Source organism: Lissotriton vulgaris, chromosome 12, assembly GCF_964263255.1.
Source record: "Lissotriton vulgaris chromosome 12, aLisVul1.2, whole genome shotgun sequence".
NCBI classification, from domain to species: Eukaryota; Metazoa; Chordata; class Amphibia; order Caudata; family Salamandridae; genus Lissotriton; species Lissotriton vulgaris.
Window position 1 is genome coordinate 731,628,994 of NC_141700.1, and position 24,526 is coordinate 731,653,519.

The window sequence follows — 24,526 nt, forward strand, 5'->3', positions numbered from 1 at the left end:
GCTGCCGGGGGACCGCCTCGGAGACAACTGGGAACCCTTTACCACCTATCTTCGGCAAATGGACATCTTACCCAAGGCCCCAAACAGTAATCATAAGTCCTCCCAAGCACTTGAGGGTTGCCAATCACTCACCTGGGGGTTCAAAAACACTAACAAAATCAGGTGCTTGCATTGTACTGTTGCGCCAGGGGGTTTGGGGAGGACACCCTTTCTGCATCCTAGAGTTTTACAGGTTTTGTGCTATGTGTCTAGCTGTACACCAGAAGTATGTGCAATGCCCACCATGTAATTTTCGCTTTTCAATTTAAAATCTCATGTCTGTAACATGCCAACTGTTTATAAATAAAAAACATAAAAATAAAAACTTGAGTACCACCATGATGTTGCCTTTGTGAAGCAGACGGATTACATCCTGTAATGTTACCATATGGAAGTGTTCCGATTAAGTGTATGGATTGAAAAGGCAATGATGCAGCATTGATCTCAGCGTTCCATCCTTCTTGGGTATCCAGAAGTATAGGGAATACATGCCTCTTCCAAGGCGTTCTTTGGAACTGGCTCTAAGGCATCTTTGGACAGCAGAGCTTTGGCCTCCTTGTTAAGGTGAAGGTGTTGATGGTCTGTGTGCATGGAGGCATGTTTGGGGCATGGGGTATGAGGTCTAAACATCATCCATGTTAAACGATAAACAGCACCCATTATTCAGATGTTATTTCAGGCCAAAGGTGGTGGAACTGCTGCAGTCTTCCCCCAACAGGTGAGTAATGGGGGGGGGGGGGAGTTGAGGAGAGTCATTGTTTAGAAGTAGAGGCTCCTTTTCCAGGAGTACCTTTACATCTTTGATTGCCCCTCCTATATACTCCTCTGTAGTAACCCCAAACATTTTACTGATGGTATACCAGTTATTGTTTCTGGTAGGACTGGGTGTCAGTGGTGGTGGTCTTGACTGCCCACCTGTTCTGAACCCTATGAAAGGACGGCTGCAACGCTCCCATGGATTTTGCAGTCTGTGTCTTTTTCATTTATTCTAATTGAGTATCCATCTCTGGGCCAAATGGTTTTTTTCCAACAAAAGGAATGTTTAAGAGGTTTTGCTGAACCTCAGGTTTAAATCAGGATATGTGCAGCCAAGCATGTCTGTGTAGTACAATTGAAGAATTAATCACTTGTGCTACAGTATCCGCACTGTCCAGGGCCCACAAAATAGCTGTGTAGTAGATTTGTTTGCCCTCTGAAACTAGTTCCTCTGCTCTATATTTATATAGTACATGTTGTACCAGCTTCTCTATGTCATCCCGGGTAGCTCTATAATGCCACAGAAGTAGGCCCACTGAATTGGCGATGCGCCAATGACTGGCATGTCCTAAATGCTTACTCCTCTTATCTGGAGGGGGAGTGTCACCTGTACTTTGGGAAGCAGCTTTTTTCCTAGCTGTTGTAAACACTAGGAAAGCCACCGTGGGGTGTCCCCTAATGTTACACAGATCATTTGGAGAAGTTTTGTACTTTCACTTAATACGAGATGTTTGTATCCTAGACTTAACTAGGTCTATAAATATCTCTGTAGACATCATAGGAAGACATTGACCTTTGCACTCAGTTTTGGAGAGAGTCTCCGCTAAAAAGTCACCTTCGTCTTCTGTGGAGTGCATCTGAATTTTGTGATACTCAGCTGTGTGCGGTCGAACTCTATTATAGGAAGTAGTGGTCCCTGCTGGTGATGTTGGGTTCAGCACATCAATGTCACGGTCTGGTGGAATGACATTAAATGCGTTCCAAGGATCTGTACTATCTGGGGCCACTCTCTGAAAGTCATGGTCATGAGTAGGGCTCCCAGTGTCTGTCATCTGAGTGCATGGAAACTGGTGACATGGATGGTGATGAAATGTCCAGTGGCTGGTTGCTTTGTGTTCAGTAGTCTTTTTCTTTTTAGTGGGCTGAAGCATATCCTGCCCTGTTCTTTTATGACTTGGTTTTTCTAAAACAAATGGTCCATGTCTCTTACTATTCATTAGTCTTTGAAGGTTCTCAAAGACATTACCCTCTGCATCATCGCGGCCTGTGCTATGGACTTTTCTCAAGTCTCTTTTTATCCGACACTCCGGTGGAGCCGAAGACATTGTTGTTGGTGTCTTTGGTGCAGATGGCTTTTTAGGCGTAGAAGCTGATGATGCTAGTGGAGTCGAAGTTGTATGCCTACTTCACTCAGACGACTTTGCCAGCACCGAATTGGTACGCAGCACCAGTGGTTTGTTCGGCATTGAAGACTGTGCAGGGGTCAATTGCTTTGTGGGCACTGCATATTGCTTTGGCTTTGAGAGCTGCATGTCTCCTCCTCCTTTGTCCTGTAGGCCCTGAGCCCAATTAAGATTGATGCACCGGTCCGGTCAACTCCGATGAGCGCTCTCGTGTAGACCAGAACCAGAAGGCTGTGGCGTACAGGCGGTGATTCATGGTTGTACTTTCAAGGTGTAAGCATGGGTCTGGTGACACTGGGTATTCACGGCCCTTGGAGTAGTCTTCATTCTGGCCTGATCTCGTAGTTGTGGGCTGGTCTAATTTGCTTATTAGAAACGCCCACTACTTGGATTGCTTTCAGAGGTGGTGGTGAGGCTTCATCCTGTGCTTCCTCTTCACATTGTTTGGAGTTCTCAGAAGTGAAATAATGTGGTCTGCACAAGAGAACACCCCTTTCGACACCATCCTCCTCTTCTTCTCTGCCAGCCCCAATGGTTCTTCCTCTGCGGCGATTTCTGCCTCGGTCACCATCTCCCTGGTGTGAGAAAGATGTCTATTGTGTCAAGAGTGAAGCGTTTTCTTCTTCTTGAACAGGTTGAAGGCTGCACAATCCTGTATGCTATGTTCCATTCCAGCGACAGGCAAAGGTTACAGATGTTGTGCTGATCAGAGTAAGTGTACTTTGACCCACACTACAAGCATTTTCGAAAAAGTGTGTATTGTTTACCTTTCATTACCCAGAGCCAAGCTGTCTTGGACAGCTGGGTTGGAGAGCAGGAATAAGCCTATTGTATCTTTTGGGGCGCAGAGCCAGCCCACTCTTGTGAATCAAGAAGATTTGCTCATACTGCTTAACATGAGAACAGTGTTGTGATTGGATGAGAGTGTTGGCTGTACGGCGGGTGAGAGGTCGGGTACCCAAGCAAGATTCACAGGATCACTTTAAAAATTGTGTTTGGAGGGGGGTGGGGAATGATACATCCTTTTCAACGCAACTTTTACGACGCATGCCTTTACATCGCAAGTTTTACAACGCATGTCATTAAAACGCATTGCGCTGGGGGGCGCTCTAGGATAGGGAATAGATTTAATTTACTATCCAACACCTTCCCTACTATCCACGGGGACTGGAGTTGAAATAGTAAATTAATCTATTCACTATCCAGCACCCCTCAACACTATGCGTTGTAACAGCATGCATTGTAATGTCATACAACCGGGGGGTGGAGATGTGCAGGGCAGCCATATGTAGCAAATCTGGCCACTCCTAAGCCATGTAAATAATGTTTTCTAGTTATGGATCTACTACTTTCGGAGATAGCTGCAGCAGTACTGTGACACCGGAGCCAAATTGTGTGGAATCCAATCACCTCCACCAGTTCCACGTTCACCTTGCCCGAATAATCTGTTGGGAATTATGGTTTGCCTCTGCTCGTCACAGCTACTCAGAGAAGCCTTTACACAAACTATAAGCGCTCACTTGCCTTAACCTTCAAATTGATCTATTTTATTACTAACCTGGAGATATGTGGAACCATGTGAATATCTGTCTCATCCAATAGGACTATTGTGCAAAGGTCGAAGATACTTTCTTCAACTCTCCCAGGCCTCTCTAGTCGACTTCTTAATATTGGCCTGTTTCATAGTATTTCTTTTCCACTTGAAGAAACTACTCAAAATAAGGAAATAAAAACAGGTTTATTCAAAATCTCTCATTAGGTAATGCTTCAGAATCCTCCAGCCTCTCAAAAGGTTATTGTCCTCAGGATCCTGAATTTAAACGGAGTCCTAATTTATGACAAATGAAAACTCATAACTCTGGCTTTGGCCAAATGCTGTAGTGCATCACTAACAATCTGAGGCTCTATCTATCATGAGGATCCAATGTCTTTATTCCCAGCTATAAATGTAAATATTTTCATTGCTGAATATTGTGCACTTCAAATGTCACCATACAGGATACCCATGAATTAACCCTTGCGGACTGGCATATTTAACAAACAAAATCACATGTGCTCAGCCGAAGACAACATTGATCTTTTAAGTGCCTTAGCTGTGTAATAGTTACACTAAGGAATAGATGTGAAGAAACAGATTGGGAATGCAGCTAGATAAGCATAAAATAAACGGAGGACGCCCTTCCAGCCCTTAAATAGTCCTACTGACCAAGATGATTGAGGGCTAGGTAGATACACCCAATGTTAGGCTCATTGTCTAGTTAGTAGTATTGTCTCCACGTCTCCTATCCGACTATTCTTAAACGGGTGGTGGAAGCATTCTCTGGATTCATCAGCCCAGAACCTGTGCACAAACACCTCTATGTGCAAGTGTGGGTGCAGTGGCTCTCAAAAGAAGCCCAGCCTGGCAAAATTGCAATGCTGCACTAACCAGTCAGGGTAAATGTAGTTTTCTGAACAAGTTATATGGGGCAAATGTTATTTAATCAGGTGATTTTCTTCAAACACTTACATCACTACTCATTTAATCACCTCCGTCAAGGTTGAATTCAATACTCGAGCTTGCTGTGGGCTCGGGTCTTTACAAAGATCATGAATACACCACCTTGCCACTCCACACCAATAGCTGCTGAGCCCACATTGATGCCCTATTGAGGGATCCAAGAAGCCTGATATTACCTATTCTACCATTAACTTAAAACTATTAATTGTCTTCCATTACAGCTCAGCTCTATTTTTCCTCATTCGGATACTTACCTTGCCTTGCCTTTAATGCCTAATCTTAGACTCCAAGCTATCTATGAATGCCCAAGTGGAAAAACTAGCAAGATCAAGCTTTGTCACTATAAAAACTCTGCGATTAATTTCCCCTCATTTGGGATTTCCACACAAGATTCCATCTCCCTTGTTCTGTCTAAACATGATTACGCCAATAGCCTCTACCACGTATCACCTTTAACGACCATGAACAGACTACAACGGATTCAGAACTCGGCTGCCAGACTGCTCTTGCATATCAAGCCGCCAGACCAAATCGCACATGCCTCGAAAGCCCTGCATTGGTTACCGGAAGCCAGAAGATCCATGTTCAAGCTGCTTTGTATTACCCACACAGCATTACATGGAATGGGACCGTTATTCATAAGGAATAAAATCACCAAACACATTCAACAAAGGAACCTCCGCACCTAAGAAAACATGGGTGGTACATCCTGCTCTGCTCAAGCAGCCAAACTATGGAACTCTTTAACCCCGACAGAAGATCCGCAGACGGCCACCTTATCTTCAGAAAACTATTCAAGAGTTGGCTCTTCCCCACAAAAGCACCATACGCAAACAGAAAATTACAGCATATCCCTCTGTATATAAGAATTATCTTCACTATAGATATGTACCGATCTTTGTGCATTGCTTTGTATAAACATGTAGAATAATTAGGTTTTAAAAAAATAATAATTAAGTACAATAGCACTTGAAAACCGGAGTTTATCTGGTGCATCTTTGGGCTACATGTACTTGCTTCAATTGTACATCTATGTACCTTCCATGTACTTGTATCTGTAGTTTGTTACTTTTCTCCTGAAAAAGCATATCCAATGCACTACCCTATTTCTCATCCTGTACCTCTATCAAGATCTTTAATCTACATATACTTATCTCCTTTATGCATCTATATCCTTTCAATGTTCTTATGGATCTATATTGATCACTTTCTTCAAATTTAGCATTTCCAATGCACTACCTTATTTCTCGGCCTATACTTTTCTCAATATACCTTCACGCCCAACTTTGACTCATCTCAGTTATCTTTCAACTACTCTTTCCAATGCACTACCCTATTTCTCACCCAATACATCTATCAATATATCCTCTACATTCACTCATATTTATCCCAAACTCATACCCCTACTATGATCCCCAAAATAATCCTTTCTAGACTCTCCCCGACTATACCCAGTCTTGCATCATCTGACACATCTTACTATACAGATCCCAAAACAAACCTTTCTAAACTCTTCCCTCTGATTCTTCCCCTCCGCAGCCCCTTTTTACTCATCCAAAAGCCTCCTCCTCCTGCTAGGACTTCCCAAAAAAATCTAAATATATATCTCTAAATCCTTCACTCTTCTATCCCTCCACTATCCTTTTCCATCAAAATAACAGACTAACATGTTCACTTCTCAAATTTCATATTTCACTATACTAATTCACCACGAATCCTTTATGGATTCCAAAGTAGCGTGCTACTCGCCAATAAAGTGCATCAACACCCATCAGGGTTACAAGCGCTATATAAATGCAAACCTTTTTCCCCTTTTCAACCCCTCCTTAACATCTCATTCCATATAACTGACTAACATATCCACCACTCAAATTTCTTTCATATTTCACTATACTAATTCAACACTAATCCTTATGGGTTCAAGAGTAGCGTGCTGCTTGCCCAAAAAAACGCTTCAAAACCCAATTAGGGGTAGCATGCACTATATAAATACAAACCTCTTTCCCTCTTCTATCCCGCCGCTTACCCTTCTCTATCCAAATAACTGAATAACATTGTTGTATTCTAAGATTTACATTACTATGTGAATCAGCCTAGGTCTTCCTAGCTGCTCAGCCTGAGCAAGAGATGGTGACGGAATGTTGGGGTGCCTGTGATGAATGGAATGCCTGGGTGCCTGTGGGTATGAGTGTGTGGCAGTTGGAGATGGGCTGAGCAGCTAGGCGGGCTGCTCCTGGTGGGGCTGGCACAGGAGTCATTAGAGTTGTACCATGATGATCCCTGTATGATATTGCTAGACATGGATAAATAAAGAAGACTACAAGAAACCTACTACCTGATTACAAGTGTCTTCTTATACGAAGTACAACATATTTTTGGCGACGAGGACCAAGGACCAAGACCCAAGCGTATTTAAGAACTGAACACAAATCCAGAGCCTCCTAAGAAAACTTTGTAACCAGCGTAACTTGAAGAACAAAAAAAGAAAAAGTATGGAGTAAGAGGCAAGTCAGCCCCACCAGTATCCAGTCATCGGACGGCCCCAACCTGTTGCCTGATCTTTCTCCATGGACAAGACCACAGGTATGGTCTGCAGTTAGGTATTGGATGTAGTGACGTTTGCCCTACCACTTCCCTTAGAGTCTGCTATTTGGATGTATCCACTGCGCTAGGGAATTGTGGCTGCTCAAGTAAGAATTGAAGACTGAACTCTGAATATATTCACAAGTACTACAGTAGTGGTGTGTTAAAGTCTCAAGGGTGTGAATGGTTTCACATGTACCACCCAGGAGCGGTGTGGTTCAACAAAGATTGTGGTTTTTTTTGGCACAAGGATTTTACAAGTATGGACATGTTTGCATGTGGTTTATTCTGAACTATATTACAATATCAGCAAGCACTGTGACGGTGATGGCCCTATGTTATCTGTAACATGGAAGTCATCTGTCAGTTTCTACATATGGGCATAAGAAGTGAGATGTTTTTACCTTCAACAAGAGAAATATTAATTTACGCTAAAGAAGAGAGGGTGTTACATCTCTGTGTGTTCCTCAGTGGTGGCAAATATGGACATTTGTATGTGGTTCTTGCACTGCCTGCACGTGAGCCTTTTGAGGTCAGTTTGGAGATTTTTCTACACGGTGTGCTGTTTGCCAGGCCTAATCCGAATTTTATTCACGTTCTTTGCATGTTAATGAGGCCTACTCGCACAGTTGTCAATTTAACTGCCTTCTATTTAAAAAAAAACAAAAAAACCTGGCACGAAACTTGTAACTCGCGTGCCTACCTACTATCTGTAAATGTAAATGTAAATGTATTACGACTTATATAGCGCACTATCACCCGAAGGCATCAAGGCGCTTGTCTTGGGAACCCGTCCTGGCTTTTTCCCTGTGAGATAACCCCTACTGAGCATCCCCAAGGTGAAAGCCAGGCATCCCGCAGCGGGTGGGCCGCCGTAGTGGAGATTAAGCAAGCTATTGCCCAGAGTTGCAGCGTGGGACCCCATGATTAGAGTAGGCACCGTGGCGAGAATTATCGAGTCCGTGGACATTTTGGGCTCAGGACCCTGCCGCGTCGGGCATTGAACCCTGGTCCCGGGCCAGACCTCTGCATCAGGGTCTGCCACTCTAATCAGTGAGCCACACTCCTGATGCGTTGCGTGCGATCTTCTCTGTGAAGTGCCGTGCGTCATCCTCATTCTGATGTGCAGGGCTGTTGCGTATCTGGCGCTGCTGATTGTCGGAAAGGAAACGGAGGTGCACGTATGCACCGTGAGCCACTCTGTAGTGACGGAGCTGACGTGCCGCCATCTCATGTTGGTCTGTTGGAGTTCATATTAGCGCTTTGCCATCAAGTTGTACAAGTTATGTGCGACGTCGCGCAAAGTTATGGACCTTCTTTTCGTCAGTCACCATGGAAACTCAAGTTTTAGGAACACAACAGTTCTTTGCCGCTGCCCGATACGAAGAAACTCTTACTCAAGTGTGGTATTTAGAACTATAATGTAGCAGTCATGAAGTTACGGTTCCGGTCATAAATATTCATGCAAAGACGATTGCTTAATGTTGAATCTTAGTCAGGAGTGCCATCTGGTGGTTTTTGGCAAAATAACAGGGAAACATTAAAAACATAGAACTAGTCATAGAGATTGTTGGAACACGTACTACACGTAGCTTTGCATTGTTCTGTTATCTTATAACTGATTGTACATTTAAGGCACACATGAGTCTAGCGCTATTCTTATGGTGTATCTTTGCAATGTTGTATCTATTGCATTTATATTTTGCAGCACAACTTGGGTGAGAGATCGCTCACCGGTGTGGGGACATAGTTTGGAAGTGTTCTTCTCTTATGGTTATTGTACTTGTTTCCACCATGCAATTTTAGTAGTTTGTGATGCCACAGTTGATACGCTATTACAGTTGGAGGCGTCTTAGTCTTTTGGTGGGTGGACATCACTGGTTTGCCCTTAGTTGAGGGTGGTTTCGGTCTTGGTGGGTGGTTCCCATGTTCTTGTATGGTGTTTGTAAGTCGCATTGTGCTGCACGTCTCACATGTTGTATGTGTGTAAGTCGCCCCGCGCCTCACAAGTTGTCCTGTGTGCAAGTCACCCTGCGCCTCACAAGTTGTCCTGTGTGCAAGTCACCCTGCGCCTCACAAGTTGTCCTGTGTGCAAGTCACCCTGCGCCTCACAAGTTGTCCTGTGTGCATGTCACCCTGCTGCGCCTCACATGTTGTCCTGTGTGTAAGTCGCCCTGCGCCTCAGGTGTTGTCCTGTGCGTAAGTCGCCCTGCGCCTCAGGTGTTGTCCTGTGCGTAAGTCGCGCTGCGCCTCAGGTGTTGTCCTGAGTGTAAGTCGCCCTGCGCCTCAGGTGTTGTCCTGAGTGTAAGTCGCCCTGCGCCTCAGGTGTTGTCCTGAGTGTAAGTCGCCCTGCGCCTCAGGTGTTGTCCTGAGTGTAAGTCGCCCTGCGCTTCACAAGTTGTTCTGTGTAAGTCTCCCCGTGCTTCAGATGTTGCAGTGTGTAAGTCGTCCTGCGCCTCACTGTGTGTGTTCCCTCTATGTGGTCCATATTGTGGTACACGTGTGATGGTAGTGTTTGTATACCTTTGATGTTAGTTTCTTGCCTCAGGTGTTTGTCGTGGGGTGTGTCCATCCTTCTCTTCTTAAGTGTTCTGTTGTGTTTTTGGGAAAGGTCGGGGTTATTCCCATTTGTAATGTGATATTGCTTTACATTGTTTTTCCTTCCCATTTTGCAATTGTGTGGTGCTTTATATTTAATGAATCTTAACAACTTTCATTAGTGAAGATGGTGTTTTTGATGAATGTTTTTTTTAATATGTCAATACCATGCCCATCTTTTCTTATTAGCTTTGTTCTCTCTTTGGTGATGTTTTACATTTTCTTTTCATCCCTTAGATATGGACATCTTCGCTTTTTGTCTATAGTTTTTCTTTGAAGATTGCAAGTGGTGTTTTCATTTTTAAAGGAAAGGGATATTGTTGTATTCTAAGATTTACATTACTATGGGAATCAGCCTAGGTCTTCCTAGCTGCTCAGCCAGAGCAAGAGATGGTGACGGAATGTTGGTGTGCCTGTGATGAATGGAATGCCTGGGTGTCTGTGGGTATGAGTGTGTGACGGTTGGAGATGGGCTGAGCAGCTAGGCGGGCTGCTCCTGGTGGGGCTGGCAGGGGCAGGCACAGGAGTCATTAGAGCTGGATTTAGAGTTGTACCATGAGGATCCCGGTTTGATATTGCTAGACATGGATGAATAAAGAAGACTTCAAGAATCCTACTACCTGACTACAAGTGTCTTCTTATACGAAGTACAACACAGATCAACCACTCAAATGACTTCTATTTCACTACACTAATTTTCAACACTAATCCTTTATGGGTTCTGGAGTAACGTGCTACTCACCAGAAAAGCACTTCAACACCAATCAGGGATAACAGGTGCTGTATGAATGAAAACCTTTCTTCCCCTTCTATCCCTCCGCTATCCTTCTCACTCCAAATAACGTACTAATATCCACCACTCAAATTACTTTCATATTTCACTATACTAATTCACCACTAATCCTTTATGGGTTTCCGGAGTAGCATGCTACTCGCCATAAAAGTGCTTCAACACCCCATTAGGGGTAACAAGCGCTATATAAATACAAACCTTTTTTCCTCTTCTATCCTTCCGAATCCAAATAACTGCAAACCTTTTTCCTTATTTAACCCTCCCCAACCCTTCTCAATCCAAATAACGGACTAACCTCTCCACCACTTAAATTACTTTCATATTTCACCATACTAATTCAACACTAATTCCTTAATGGGTCCCGGAGTAGTGTGCTACTCGCCGAAAAAGCGCCTCAGCATTTCGTTTGGGGTAGTAAGCGCTATATAAATGCAATTACAATTACCTTAAAATTAATTATTATTAATGGTCTTCCATTACCTCCATTTTTCCTCATTTGGATGTTTACCTGGTCTTTAATGCCTAATCATAGTGCTTACAAATAAATATAAATTTATTTAACTATATTTATAAACTGTGATAAATATCTAGTTTTAAATTATATTTAATAAAACTACAATATGATTGAGTTTCCTTTTTTTGTGCCCAACCATTGCACTAAGACTTAGAAATTAAAATCTATAATTATTTTTTGTATGGATAGCTCCAATTAAAACAACTCTTACTATAGCCCCTAAAACAAACGCTAACCAATGAGAAATATAGAATACGCGTAAAGTAATTTAATGCTTTTTTAATAAAATATGGTGCCCTTACCATAGCACTAATATTACCCCTGACTGGTAAATGAATATACAATAACTTTAATGTGAGTTTTAAAACTAACCCCAACCATTAGTTATGCGATTAGATTAATTTATATTTATGGCTGTATTTCTGAATATCACTAAATATTTTGGAAATGAAATAGGCAATAAGCTGGTCACAAGTAGTTTCACTATGTTCACTGAGCCATGTGGCATGCAAGTACGAAAATAACAACAACGGTTTACTTAATGTGAACAAAGGCGGATACCAACCGAATGGCGTATTTGGAGACACTGCGATAAACTCAAATACTGCGGACCTTGGGTTCTCGTGTCTGGTTCTTGAATACTGTGACTGGATCCTTTATATAGTTTACATTTATATGTAATTGCATTTAATTAAACTAAAATAAATGCATGTTAAAGAAAATGCTACTTACCCAGTATTCATCTGTTCTTGGCATATAGAGCTGCAGAGCCATATGCTTTAGCATAGATCGCCATCTAGTGTTGGGTCCACATGTTTGCACTTTGGATCCAAAACTAGGGGCTTCCATGGCATTCTTAGGGAATATACCCTTAGATGATTTCTGCAAAGCTGCAACATGGCCTATACCTCACACATTCACAAAGCACTATTGTGTAGATGGGTTACCAAAACAACAAGCTAGTGTGGCCAGGCAGTTTTAAGAACACTATTTCAAACCACTGCAACAGATACAGGTTAACCACCGCATGGGGGATAACTGCTGTATAGTCTATGCTAAAGCATACGATCTGCAGCTCATATGCCTCGAATGGAAAATGATACTTACCCAGAATGCTTCTGTTCTTGGCATATAGATCTGTAGAGCCATATGCCCCCACCAGCCTCCCCGGGTACCTTTACCTGTTGCAGTATTATCTTACTTAGATACACTATACATGGATATCCCTTTACTAATTCCATCATCACCCTTGCTGCAAAACAATCTGGGGGTGGAGTCGATGGCCATGCGCACTATCACCAAAAGGAGGAGTTCCCTACCTTGTGACTGGAAAGACTTCTTCAAACAAAAATAAAAGTGCAAACATCTGGACCCAACACTAGATGGCGATCTATCCTAAAGCATATGATCTACAGATCATATGCCTCAAACATATATTTTTGTAATACTATGTAGAAGCAAATGGGGTAATTGTATGGTAGAAGTATTTTTTGTTGAGGTAATGGCAATGTTCAAATGTGGAGCTGTGATGATACTCTACAGGTGAACCTCTATGAAGCTGAAACTTGTGTCCCACCCGGTGATTAATGCTGACCTGCAATGAAAAACGCCAGCTGGAAGAGGCCGAAGATCGAATGGAAGACATTGACCAGAACGGAGGGCTCTTCTCGGTTTCTGCAGGGCAAGATGCTTGGAATGAGAAGCAGGAGGCTGGAGACACCGGAAATGATCAGGTAGTAGGGGATGAGGTACTGTGCGGGGCAGTCGTGGAAGTACACCGACCCTGTGGGAGCAAGAAGAGAGCATCATCAGAGAAGTATTACTGCACCTTCCATCCCAAGCCTCCTTTCATTTCGGCTTCTTTCAGTGAGAGGAAGGAGGCGAGCATCTGTGCACTAAAATGTATTTGAGTGGCCAAGTTGGGTTTTCATTTAATGTGTAAACTGGTTTTAAAGCCACTATGTACAGGCAGATCAGTGTAAACAGCAAAGCGGCAGCAATGCTTCTCTATATTGCCCATGTTGTTAAACAGAGGGGTAGTTTGAGGGGATAAGCACATAATGGTAATTTGTGGTTGCTCAACGCCCTTCATTTTAATCCCAAGTACCCACCTGTTCCTTTGTGTTTTGTTTTTGGATACAGGAATTTCAGTTTGCCCTTACTCGCAAAATTGTTCTGGGGTACCACTTAGAAAGGTGCTTCAGAGATGCTTCCTCATGAACAACCATGACTTGCATCTACTACTAGTAGCGCAATATTGTACCGTAAAAACAAGCAACAGGTCAGATACTATTCTGCTCTATCACATTCTTCAGCCTGATGTGTATCCCTTCATTATGTGTTTAAGACTCATTTTGCGACCTAAATAACCTCCTAAGCACGTTTTGGAATAATTTGAGGTGAAGTGCAAGCAGTCGTCCGCAGAATAAGGGATCATCTCCTAACAGGAAAAATAGTCAAACAGGAACATATATCGTTTGTACAAACTTACAGTGTTTGACTCGAGTCTAATTGGAATCATTTGTCTTGTTTTTTTAGAGCTAGAACACCGATTTTTATGAGGTTTAAGGTAAATGTGAATGGCTTTATAGTACACAAGTATTACCCTGGGAAGCTTAAGGCTGATGGCAAACCAATCTGTTTCCAGTTATGTCTCCTCGTTCACTCTGGTGGATGAAAAATATCTAAATCTCTTGGTGAAAAGTACGTAATTTTGTGCCGTACAGTTCCAGACTCTACAGCTACTCTCTGTGCATGCCGGACTGTAGACTTTAGCCAGGATTAAAGCATTTAGTGATGATGCATTTGTTCTTGAATGTTGTGGTCCACAGGTAAGCAGTGTAGAAATTTAGGGCCAGTCTTGCATGCATTTGTTTCTGAAAGTGTTTTTGGCCAGACATGCCTGACCTTATGTTTTATCGCTGCACAGTTAAGGGTCTGTTCAGCTCCAGTGTGTGTGAGGCCTGGAGGAAGGGTTGACCCTGCAGGAGCATCATTAGGTGAAGGAAAGCTTGAAATCATATACCACACTCAGGACCGCTGCGGAGGCTACAACCAAAGTATGCGGCGAAGGGCCGCTGAGGTGCGGTTTTACCCACACATTTCCATTTTGGACACACTGAGGCAGAGGAAGATTTCCTCTGATGCTCGATGTGATCCAATCGCTCTGGGATTTTGCCCCAATTTCTGGATCTGACCTCTCGTTGGAGGCAGAAGTTGGTATCACCTGTAAGTTATCAGGATGGTTCGGTTTGCGCTAAGCCCTGTCCATTGGTAATGCTTTTAAAGAAATGAAGCTGCCCAGTTCAGTGAAGATCCTGGACCGCTGCTCCTGTCCAACCTCAGAGATGATTGAGAAGGCTATCATGTTCTGCTGTGTCATGGGCCGCTGTACATCATCTACGTTTGTGAAATAGATCATCTTCCTTTCCTCATCAACCCAGACTCTTCTACCTCCATTTATCCCTCACTCATCATCATCATCATCCTTTATCCCTTCCACATCATTCCTCACTTCTAAACCCTCATTCCTCACTCATTTACCATCTCTCACTCACACTTCAGCCCTCACCTATTCTTAATTGCTCATCCCTGCCTCCATACCCCTGAATCCTCACTCCTAATCCGTCACTCCTTATGCATTGCCCCTCTTGCACCGTCACTCACTTACTTAAAGAGTGAGGAGTGAAATGACATTATAGGGACTTCAAATGTACACTGATCTGTACACCTTGGGACACCCTCATCCCTCTCACCACCTGTTCATTCTTCCCTCCTCTAATGGCCAGTGATGGTGCTGATGTAAACAGTGCCCAAATACAGGCAGGTACCTAATGCTTGAAATGATGAATGTAAACAGGCACGACCTGCTTTAAGTCGGTTTCATTTCAATACTTTCAACACAAATTTAGAAAACAGACACAAATTATTATTTTTCAAATGCTGAGCAATCAACAGAGGACAAGAGACCGTTGAGCAGGAAATGGGCATAAATATATATATATATATATACACACATACATACACACACACACACATACACACACACACACACACACACACACACACACACACCCACCCACACCCACCCACACCCACATATGTGGGCATGCTCTATGGTTCTTGAATTCTCAATGGCTGGAGGAAAAGTGACCTGCTGAATTTGCATTTAATTCAGTTTCCTATTGTTCAGAAGGGAATCATATGGGATAGAAGCCAGCATGGTTAGAACATAGTAACACATTATTTAGTAATGGCTTATTATACTTGAACAACCAGGATCCTGGTTTAGAACTGTGGACAGCATTGTGCAGCGACGCGCCTCCAGAAGGCGGTTTGTTTCATATTGGTGCATGTATTATTTTACCGACTTTATTCTGTGGTTTTCTGGGTGTGGTATGGAATTCACACAAAAACTGCACTTCAACAATAAATGCAACTCTAGTCTGATTTGGGACGGTCTTTGAGGGAATGGAGGTTTATAATGCAAGCAGCAGGTGAGCCAGGGAGTACGTATGGCCACTGGTACCTTGAAGCAGTGATAGTTAATATGCTTGTGATGGTGTGATTGATAGCTGGGTAGATGGCACATTGAGCTGGGAGTTCCATGGTTTCATGGCTGAAGAAGCGTGCACCAAAAATGGGCCAAGGTCTTGCTTCCTTGCGACACATTTCCTTCCCCAGCATGTTTACAAGGTGTAAAGCCCCCTAAATCAGAGTAGTGTTTATCATGGTTCGTCTCCTGGGGCAAGAGAGGTCTGGAGCCATTAGTACAGGTCGAGCTAGGATTGACATTTTTCAGAGAAGAACGGCCAATTTTTGTGTCTTCAGATTTTGAAACAGTCAGGAGCGCATACCTCAAGGGAATATTAGCAAAATCCTCTATTACTTTATATCATGGTAATTCTGCCTCTAGGTGCTTTAACAATCATTTAGGAATAGTTTAGGCAGTGCTAAAATACCTTTGAATGAAGTCTCTATTTATCTGCTGTGTTAGGTTAAAGATTCAAAAGGAAAAAAGACATTTTTGCTTATTTTGACGATTTGTTTTTAATAGTCTCAACATTAAACTAGTGGCTATGCTGGTAGAATAATGGCCAGATACAACTGGTGGCGATGAGCTCCCAGCTTTATGAGGGGACTGTTGACAAATAAAACGAAAAATAAATCCTGGACCAAGTACATCAGGGCACCATGCAGCCTAGAATTCAGTTGGATTCCTCTAGTCAAAGGCAGACAAATCAGGTTTACCCTTCTACAACATCCTAAACCACTCTAGAGTGTAACTCAACACATGCAGCAGGTTCAGCCTACACATTACCAGGGCAGCACAAGGCAGGACCAACTCACCGACAGTGATGCTTGCAATGGACATCACTGCTGTGATGACTGTCCCAGACACTACAAAGGAGAAGAGAAAATCAGGTTAAAGAAAGTTAGGTCTGGGGGCAACATCCATGCTCTGATAAGCCCCTAAGGCCTGCTCTGTACTGCAATCCCACCTAAGGAAACCCAGCCCACCCCCTTATCCCGAACAACAACTCATTCCCCAACCCATGCCCGCCATTATGTACATTCACCAAAATGCCAGTGGTAGCAGGAGTGACGTCACGCACCCTTCAAACCCAATGACATCACAGTGCTTACCCTCAGCCCTACAATACCGCCCACCCCCGATTAGCTGCTGAGGGTTAGGGGAAGGCAAGGAGGGAAAGTTAGAAAAAAGTCACTGCTCCTTGCAGCTCAATTTACTTTTTGATCCTACATTTTGTTCCAGAGACCAGGGTTTGCTTAGGTAGCACAAAGGGGACCAAAGGCCAGGATACAGTGAGACGGGTAGCAGCAGCTACCCCTTTATTCACATCCATGAGTGGAATACTCCTCCTGCTTAAACAGGGGGAATTATAACGTTGTCATTACCCGGGTTGCAGGCACCCTTCATATTCACGCCCTGGTTTATCATGCAATGAACAGTGCCCAAGCTCTAGGCTATGTAATCAGATTAAACGTCATTTAAGCAAGGCAACTAGAGGAATAACCTATGGTTCACTTACGAGCTGCATCATTGCTCATCTAGAGGTGATGTTATTGTTACATTTACTCTTGTTGCAGGAGCCAGTGGGCTGGAGGGGGAACAGCCTTTACGACGCGGCTGTTACACCGCCGTGCCGTTACAACACAGTCTTGCGCTGGAGGGCGCTGCAGGACAAGGAATTTTTTAATTTACTATCCAACACCTTCCCTACTGTACGTAGGCTGGTGTTGGAATAGTAAATTAAAAAATTCCTAAGTCCGCACCCCCTCTAACGCAAGTCGTGGTAACGACTTGCATTGACAAGCATTTTCAATGCAATAGGTCTCGCATTTAAGCGAGTTTGAGCTACTGGCATTGTAAATGGCAATGCTTTTATTTATGCTTTATTTTTCATAAATAAAAGGCATTGTCATTTACAATACCAATAGCTCAAACGCGTAAATGCGAGACCTATTGCATTGCAAATGCTTGTTCTCTTCGGAGTCGGTTGCTTCCATCTACTGATTTCATGACTTGGCTCCAATTTTAAGGAAACCTCCTCCGGCTCAGACATTAATCAAACTGCTAAGTCTTTTGTTTCGCTGCTCTGAAGGCGCCGCTGATGACGGCATTCAAATAAAATGCTAGTAAGGACAGGGCAGGAAGTGAATCTTAACCAGTGGTCGAAGCGGGGAAAGAAAAGTAGGGGAACTGTGGGCGGAGAATCAGGGGGCGGGAATAACCGAAGATTGAATCAGTGGGCGGAGTCAGGGGCGTGGCTAGAAATAGCAAAACATACCAATTTTTAGTACGTTTAGCATTTCACTGACCAGTTACAGCTTAGAACGTTATTTAATTAAAACAATGGATAAACATGTTTGAGGTTTAATTCAGGAAAAAGCAAACAGTCATAGGGAATACAGGTTTATGTAAAGCGTGTGAAATATAAGCAGGAACAACATGTTACCCTAATGCTTTTACTCAATGTTCAGAAATCCATGATTATTTTTTGTCTCAAACATTGAGGTCATGAATACAGGGCTCCTCCTGTACACATGTGTTAAGCAGGACTCAGAAGAGAAAGGGACTCTTCAGGAGAATCCAGACTCACGGAAACCCACAAAGGCTCCTTCATATTCATGTCGCCAGCTAGCTGCTCAATCATAATATAGCAAAAAGAACAACTGAATGCAGAACATTATCATACATTCACCCCAGTACAGAGATCTGGGCCTAAATCCATTGTTTCTTTTCTCACCATGCCATTCCAGTTTGGACCCAGCCATATGCAAATCAGTCTAGATTCTGAGCCCAATGGGAACAGTCCTGCCCCCTCCCTCCTCCTGCCCCCGTCACCGCTCCTGCCCCCGTCACTTCTCCTGCCCCCGTCACTTCTCCTGTCCCGTCACTTCTCCATCTCCTGTCCCGTCACTTCTCCTTCTCCTGTCCCGTCACTTCTCCTTCTCCTGTCCCGTCACTTCTCCTTCTCCTGTCCCGTCACTTCTCCTGCCCCGTCACTTCTCCTGTCCCCGTCACTTCTCCTGTCCCCGTCACTTCTCCTGCCCCGTCACTTCTCCATCTCCTGTCCCGTCACTTCTCCTTCTCCTGTCCCCTCACTTCTCCTTCTCCTGTCCCTTCACTTTTACTGTCCCTTCACTTCTCCTGTCCCTTCACTTCTCCTGTCCCTTCACTTCTCCTGTCCCTTCACTTCTCCTGTCCCTTCACTTCTGCCCCGTTCACTGTCCCTGCCCCTGTCACTTCTCCTTCTCCTGTCCCCGTCACTTCTCCTTCCCCTGTCCCTTCACTTCACTTCTCCTTCTCCTGTCCCGTCACTTCTCTTGTCCCCGTCACTTCTTCGAGTGGAAGATGGGCACATTTACTTATTTTGCTTGGTGTGCATCAGAGGTTTACTGCAAAATGGGGGGCATTCTAATTTTCTGACTACTCCCTTGGTTGGATGGAGCAGTGGAGGCCTCTCTTTTAGGGAGTGCAAAGCACACTCACATCACGTGCTGCTTGCCATTATAAGTGTAGTTTAAAGTTTGGGGCATTTTGATTTTCTGGCTTCTCCTCTGAGCAGAGCCTCACACCTTAAAGGCCACAGGATAGCAGAGGAGGGCTTAAGATCACGTTGTCCTCCAGTTAAAGGGGTCTGGTAGTTTAAAGGAAAACCCCGTTCTCTTTATCAAGACCTGTATTTCGAACAATCCCCAACAATAGGCATCCCACGATGTTCCCTTGTTCAATTACGTCTGCTGGGTGTTGAGACTAATGTAATATTCGCCGGATTTCCCCTTTAATACATCACGTACCGAGCAGCAAAACACACTTATAAAAACACAGCTTAGAGCACTAAGCAAAATATATATTCCATAAAACGTATTAGAAGAAGCAAGCACCTTCGGGCACGACTTTGACAGCCACAAGTGTTTTTACAAGTATACTGTCTATAAAAAATAGCTTGATCGGATGTAATGCTTTTCCTCACCTCCTCCGCGTCGTGGACGTCAGGGTTGTGTTTTCCAAACAGCAGATTACACTGCCCACAGCGCACCTCTCACCCCCCAGCGGGATTGTTTTAAAGTTTTGATTACACATTGCGGACCCATCTTGTATATTTGTTGCACAACGAGCCATGGCCTGCACCCAGATACCAGAGACACCTCATGCAGATCTCGCTGGCATATGCTAAAGGCAGGCAGCGGGCGGGCGCATTGTCATTCCAAAGGGGATAATCAGCCTCAATCAGAATGACAATGGGCCTGCCCTCGGTCTGTGCGAGGTCAGGGAGGGGCTGCTGCAGCCTCTGGAGGTCAACAGAGAAGTGCGAGCCGCCCCTGGAAGCTGAAAGAAAAATTATCGTTTTTAGTAGGACTATTCTCTCCGTCCCGAGATGCTTATTTCAAAGAAAGAAGTAGGGGGAACGGGCTGAAAATATTTTTAGAAGTAGGGGCACGCCGTGCCCACCGATCCCCCTCCACTTCTACCGCTGATCTTAACTCTGTAAGGCCACATGCCCCCTTTCAAAAGGTTTCCATCAACGAGAACGGATGTTGACGAGTCTTCTAGAATACAGAAGCAGCAAAGGAACTAGAGCACAAACTGAAGATAAAAACCAAAAGCCTTGAGGTACAGAGGTCATCGAATTAAGGGAAACGTTATATTCACCCAAAGTGAGTCGATTAATGGTGTTTATATAATCTTCTCGAAGCAGTGTTCTTATTCCGACTTGCTCCAACACAATTACATTGGCAGAACGCATCACCACAAGTAACAAACATGCTTGTTTTTTCTGCTTTCCCCCCCTTAAGGTTATTATCACAGGTGCCATCTCTTGGAAACAAAGAATGCCCAGTTTCTTAATTAACAAGCATTGAACGTGCAAGTCCTACCAAGTTTGCGCTTTATCAATGGTAAACACTGTATTCACTGCGCACGAGGACCAAACCAGCGGCTCCAACCATAAACACTCAATCAGGTGTAAGAAAACATATCCGGTTTAGATAGGTCAGTACTCTGACAATCAGGGATTGGTTTGTTGAACTTTTGTCATGTGACTGGCTGGAAGGCTATTGTCAACTGTTCATTGGACAACAATGCTCTTAAACTACACGGTTGTTGTGGATTGGCTGAGAGAGGTCTGCCAATTTATTATTGGTTGAGGGATCCCGGAAGACGACACACAGCCGTACGATTGGATGGCGGCATGCCCGTTAACTTGTGCGGGCAGTGTGCTGCTTTGCAGCCCACCCGGCCTGTACTGGCCTCACAGGCGTGTCATTTTCGCCTTCCTTTCCTACTGCAGCTACCGGCCTCTTAAGAGCATCTTTCCGTCGCACCCGCTTTGTGTGCTGCGGCCCCCCACCCCGCAGCTTTTCACTTAGAATATTCCCTGCAGGATACCGGCGTCCCGACCGGTTCAGGTGAGACTGCTGCAGCGACTAGTATCACCTCCTTAAAGGGCGCGCAAGCCATGGTACGGGATGCCCGCGCATGCGCGGCATTTCTAACTTTCATTCTGAGAGCCCCGGCCCAGGTTAGAAATGCCGCGCATGCGCAGGCAGCCCCCGCTCTACTAGGTCCGACAGCTCCTGTCGTGAAGAACATCGACGGGCAGCCCCCACACTACCAGGTCCGGCAGCTCCTGTCGTGAACAACGTCGGAAAGGGGCGAACATGCGTGAGAGGAGCCCGGTGAGTGGGGTTGAGGGTGGGGGTGTACACGCGTGTGTCTGTTTGAGTGTGTCTGTGTGTGCGTGTGTCTGTTTAAGGGGGGTGCGTGTGTGTATGCAGTGTGTGTGTGCCTGTGTATGTGCGCATGCGTGAGTGTGGCTTTGTTTGCGAATGGGAATATGAGGCACGGCGACGTGCGCGCTCCCGTGGAACTCTGCTGTCCACATTCCCCCAAAAGTAACAACATAAGTTGTCTCGCCCTAGACTGCAAAAGCTTCGCTTTTGCTTTCGTCTAGGAGAGACCTTAAAAAAAAAACGCGTTGTAACGGCACGCGTTGTAAAAGTACGCGTCGTAAAGCCGTACATCCGGCTGGAGTCACTCTGAGCAGACAAAATGGCAAAACAATGTATTTACAGTCAGAAAGATCACCTCTGCTGGGACTGAATATATCTAATTTAATTAAATGTACCCTTTCCTTCTGAGGCAGCTAGTGTCTGAAACCATTGATTACCCAGAAGACCTGTTCGCTCCTTTGCTTTGGTGGTTTTGGGGATTTCTTGAACACATTAATGCAACATACACTCTGCTCCACTAGCAAATCCGCCCACACGCCTATATTGTCTGGTATTGGATCTACAACTCAATTGTAGTTTATTATAATTTCTTTATTTTTTTTTTTCAAACACACATGGACCCATGTTTTCCTCTGGAAGATTGCGGTACATTTCTGAACCACTGATTGCTTTAGATTGATTGTTATTTGTTTGAAATTGAATCCCAGGGAACACTTGTTTATATCTTTACAAGTCAGAAAGAGACACTCTGTATTAAAGGTAACAGATGAGAATTTACCAAACTGAGAAACTTTACTAATCTCTATATTTGGGATGATTTGCAAAGTCTCTTTCATCTCAACTTCTCCCATCAAACACTGCTGTTGGTTGTCTTGGAGTACCTAAAGGCATACAGTGCCCTCACACAACTAATTGGTTATAGCGTTAGGGAAGTAGCTATTAAATAAGCAAGTTATAAAATGCCTCCTGAACTCTTCAAAAGGAATTTGTAAATTAACCCTGGAATCCTATTTGCCGGATTTATTAGGAATGGAACAATCTGGTTTTGTTTAGGGTCTCCTTATTACAGAAAATACTAGTCTATTTTTTGACATCCTGTCCAAAGCCTTCCATGTCTCACACTCCTTGGCAGCAATAGCCTTAGGTGCATGAAAAGCGTTTGATAGAGTGGAATGGCTTTACCTATTTCCCACACTTAAGTGGTTTGGCTTTGGTCCTAAAATGATTTCTTTAATAACAATGTTTTACTCTAATCCACAAGCAGCAGTGTGTGCAAACGGTGGTACATCTTCTTACTTTAATTTAGGTACAGGTGTGCGACATGGTTGTCCACTGTCCCCATTCCTTTTCAACATAGCCTTAGACCCTTTTTTATTATCAAGAATCAGTCAATATAAATATATTCATGGATTGGACTTTAAAAAGATACTCAAATTAAATTGGCAGCTTACGCTGATGATGTATTATTTATTTCACAACCATAGACCCCTCTCTCCGCATTCCTACAAAAAGTTTATTCCCTTGCAGCGGTCTCTGGATATAAATTAATTAAAGGTCAATGTGAAATCTTACCTTTAACAAAATATAATTTCTAAGACGATTTTGTTATCTCCAACTTCACATGAAGCCCTCAACATATTAAGTATTGAGGCTTACAGTTTAACCCTTCTATTTCAGGTACAATTTCACGTTGGATGGAAAATTGTACACAGAGAATATCCTCTTGGACCAGTAGATGGCAACCTTTATGCCCATCTTGGTGGGGCCGTTTAGACACCATAAAGATGATGTTGTCCGCTATAAATCTCAATATAATTTCCAATATTCCAGTTTCTATTCCCCTGAATTTTTAAAAGAAAATAAACTCTATATGATCCCCTTTTCTATGGAGTAATAAAAACATGGTGTATGTCTTTATCAAAATGGACTCCTCCAAAGTCAGAAGGTGGTGTTAATTTCCCCGAATTCCCTACATACCACAAATCTTTTTTACTTTGTCAAGCGTCAAGATGGCTCTCCGAGTCTCTCGTGGGTTGTCCTCTTTGGGCTGAACTTGAACCATTTTTTAGCTCTCCTTTCAAGAATATTTACCTTTCTCTCACAAACCACAATCTTTATCTACTCCATTACTTAAACACCCATTAAACATGTTGATGCCTAACTCTCCGCTAGATTCTATGGATTGGACTTCTCTCTCCAGATCCACAATATGGCATAATAACATGATATTGATACAGGCCAGGCCTTTATTTTGGAAATCATGGAGGCAAAGAGGTTTTATCTGGGTACAGCAACTGTATGTACAAGATGTGATACAGCAACTGTATATACAAGATGAGATTATGTCTTTCTCGCAAGCTAGTAGACTCTTTGGCCTACCTACATCTTTCCAACCTAAATACCACCTCCTGAAACAAGCCATTTTAAATGCTCAAACCCAATACATACTCCCAAACCCTCCTACTGATCCTACTTCCTCTCAGGTCAACAAATTACACATTCTTTTACGCATTAACCACAAAGCTTCTTATTTATAATTCACATACTTCCTGTAATACACGAGGGAAAACTAAGAGGGAGCCTTCTTGGGAAATTTCTTTTAGAGGTTTGTTGGTCCACAGCAATATGGAACAAAATATTGACTAAAATGAGGGAATCCTCTAGAGCAGCGACCACCACACAGACACTTTTATATATACACAATAAACTTCTGTTATCCCCGGGTACTTTAAATGCAAGACACGCTGAGCTCTCAGATGCCTGTTGGACATGTTCTTCTCCACATGCAGATCTATACCACTTACTTTTTACATGCCCGCCTGTTCATAATTTTTGGGAAAATGTATGGTCTCAAATGAATCCAAGGTTTTATTCCAGATGTTCTTTTTAGGTCTTGCCTAGCAAAAGCAGCGCATGCGCTGCGTCGCCTTGGCAAAACTATTGTTGGCGGTTTGGTGCGCGAAGGGGACAAAACATGTGCGTGCCTGGACAGCACATGGGCACGCGCACATCGTGTCTTTCAGCTTGCGTCTGGACAGCCAATGTGCACGCACAATCACAGTGTCTCTTTCAGCTTGTTT

At 43.7% G+C, this 24,526-nt stretch overlaps 1 protein-coding gene across 1 annotated transcript in view; it reads right to left on the reverse strand.

Moving 5' to 3' along the window:
* Positions 1–24,526, reverse strand: part of LOC147678417 (transmembrane protein 272-like) — an 81,883-nt gene that overhangs the window by 11,899 nt on the left and 45,458 nt on the right. The window contains exons 3-4 of the mRNA XM_086946009.1: positions 16,536–16,586; positions 12,781–12,969 (exon numbers count right to left, since the gene is read on the reverse strand). Coding sequence (XP_086802135.1) covers positions 12,781–12,969; positions 16,536–16,586 — 240 coding nt within the window. The remainder of the gene's footprint in view (positions 1–12,780; positions 12,970–16,535; positions 16,587–24,526) is intronic.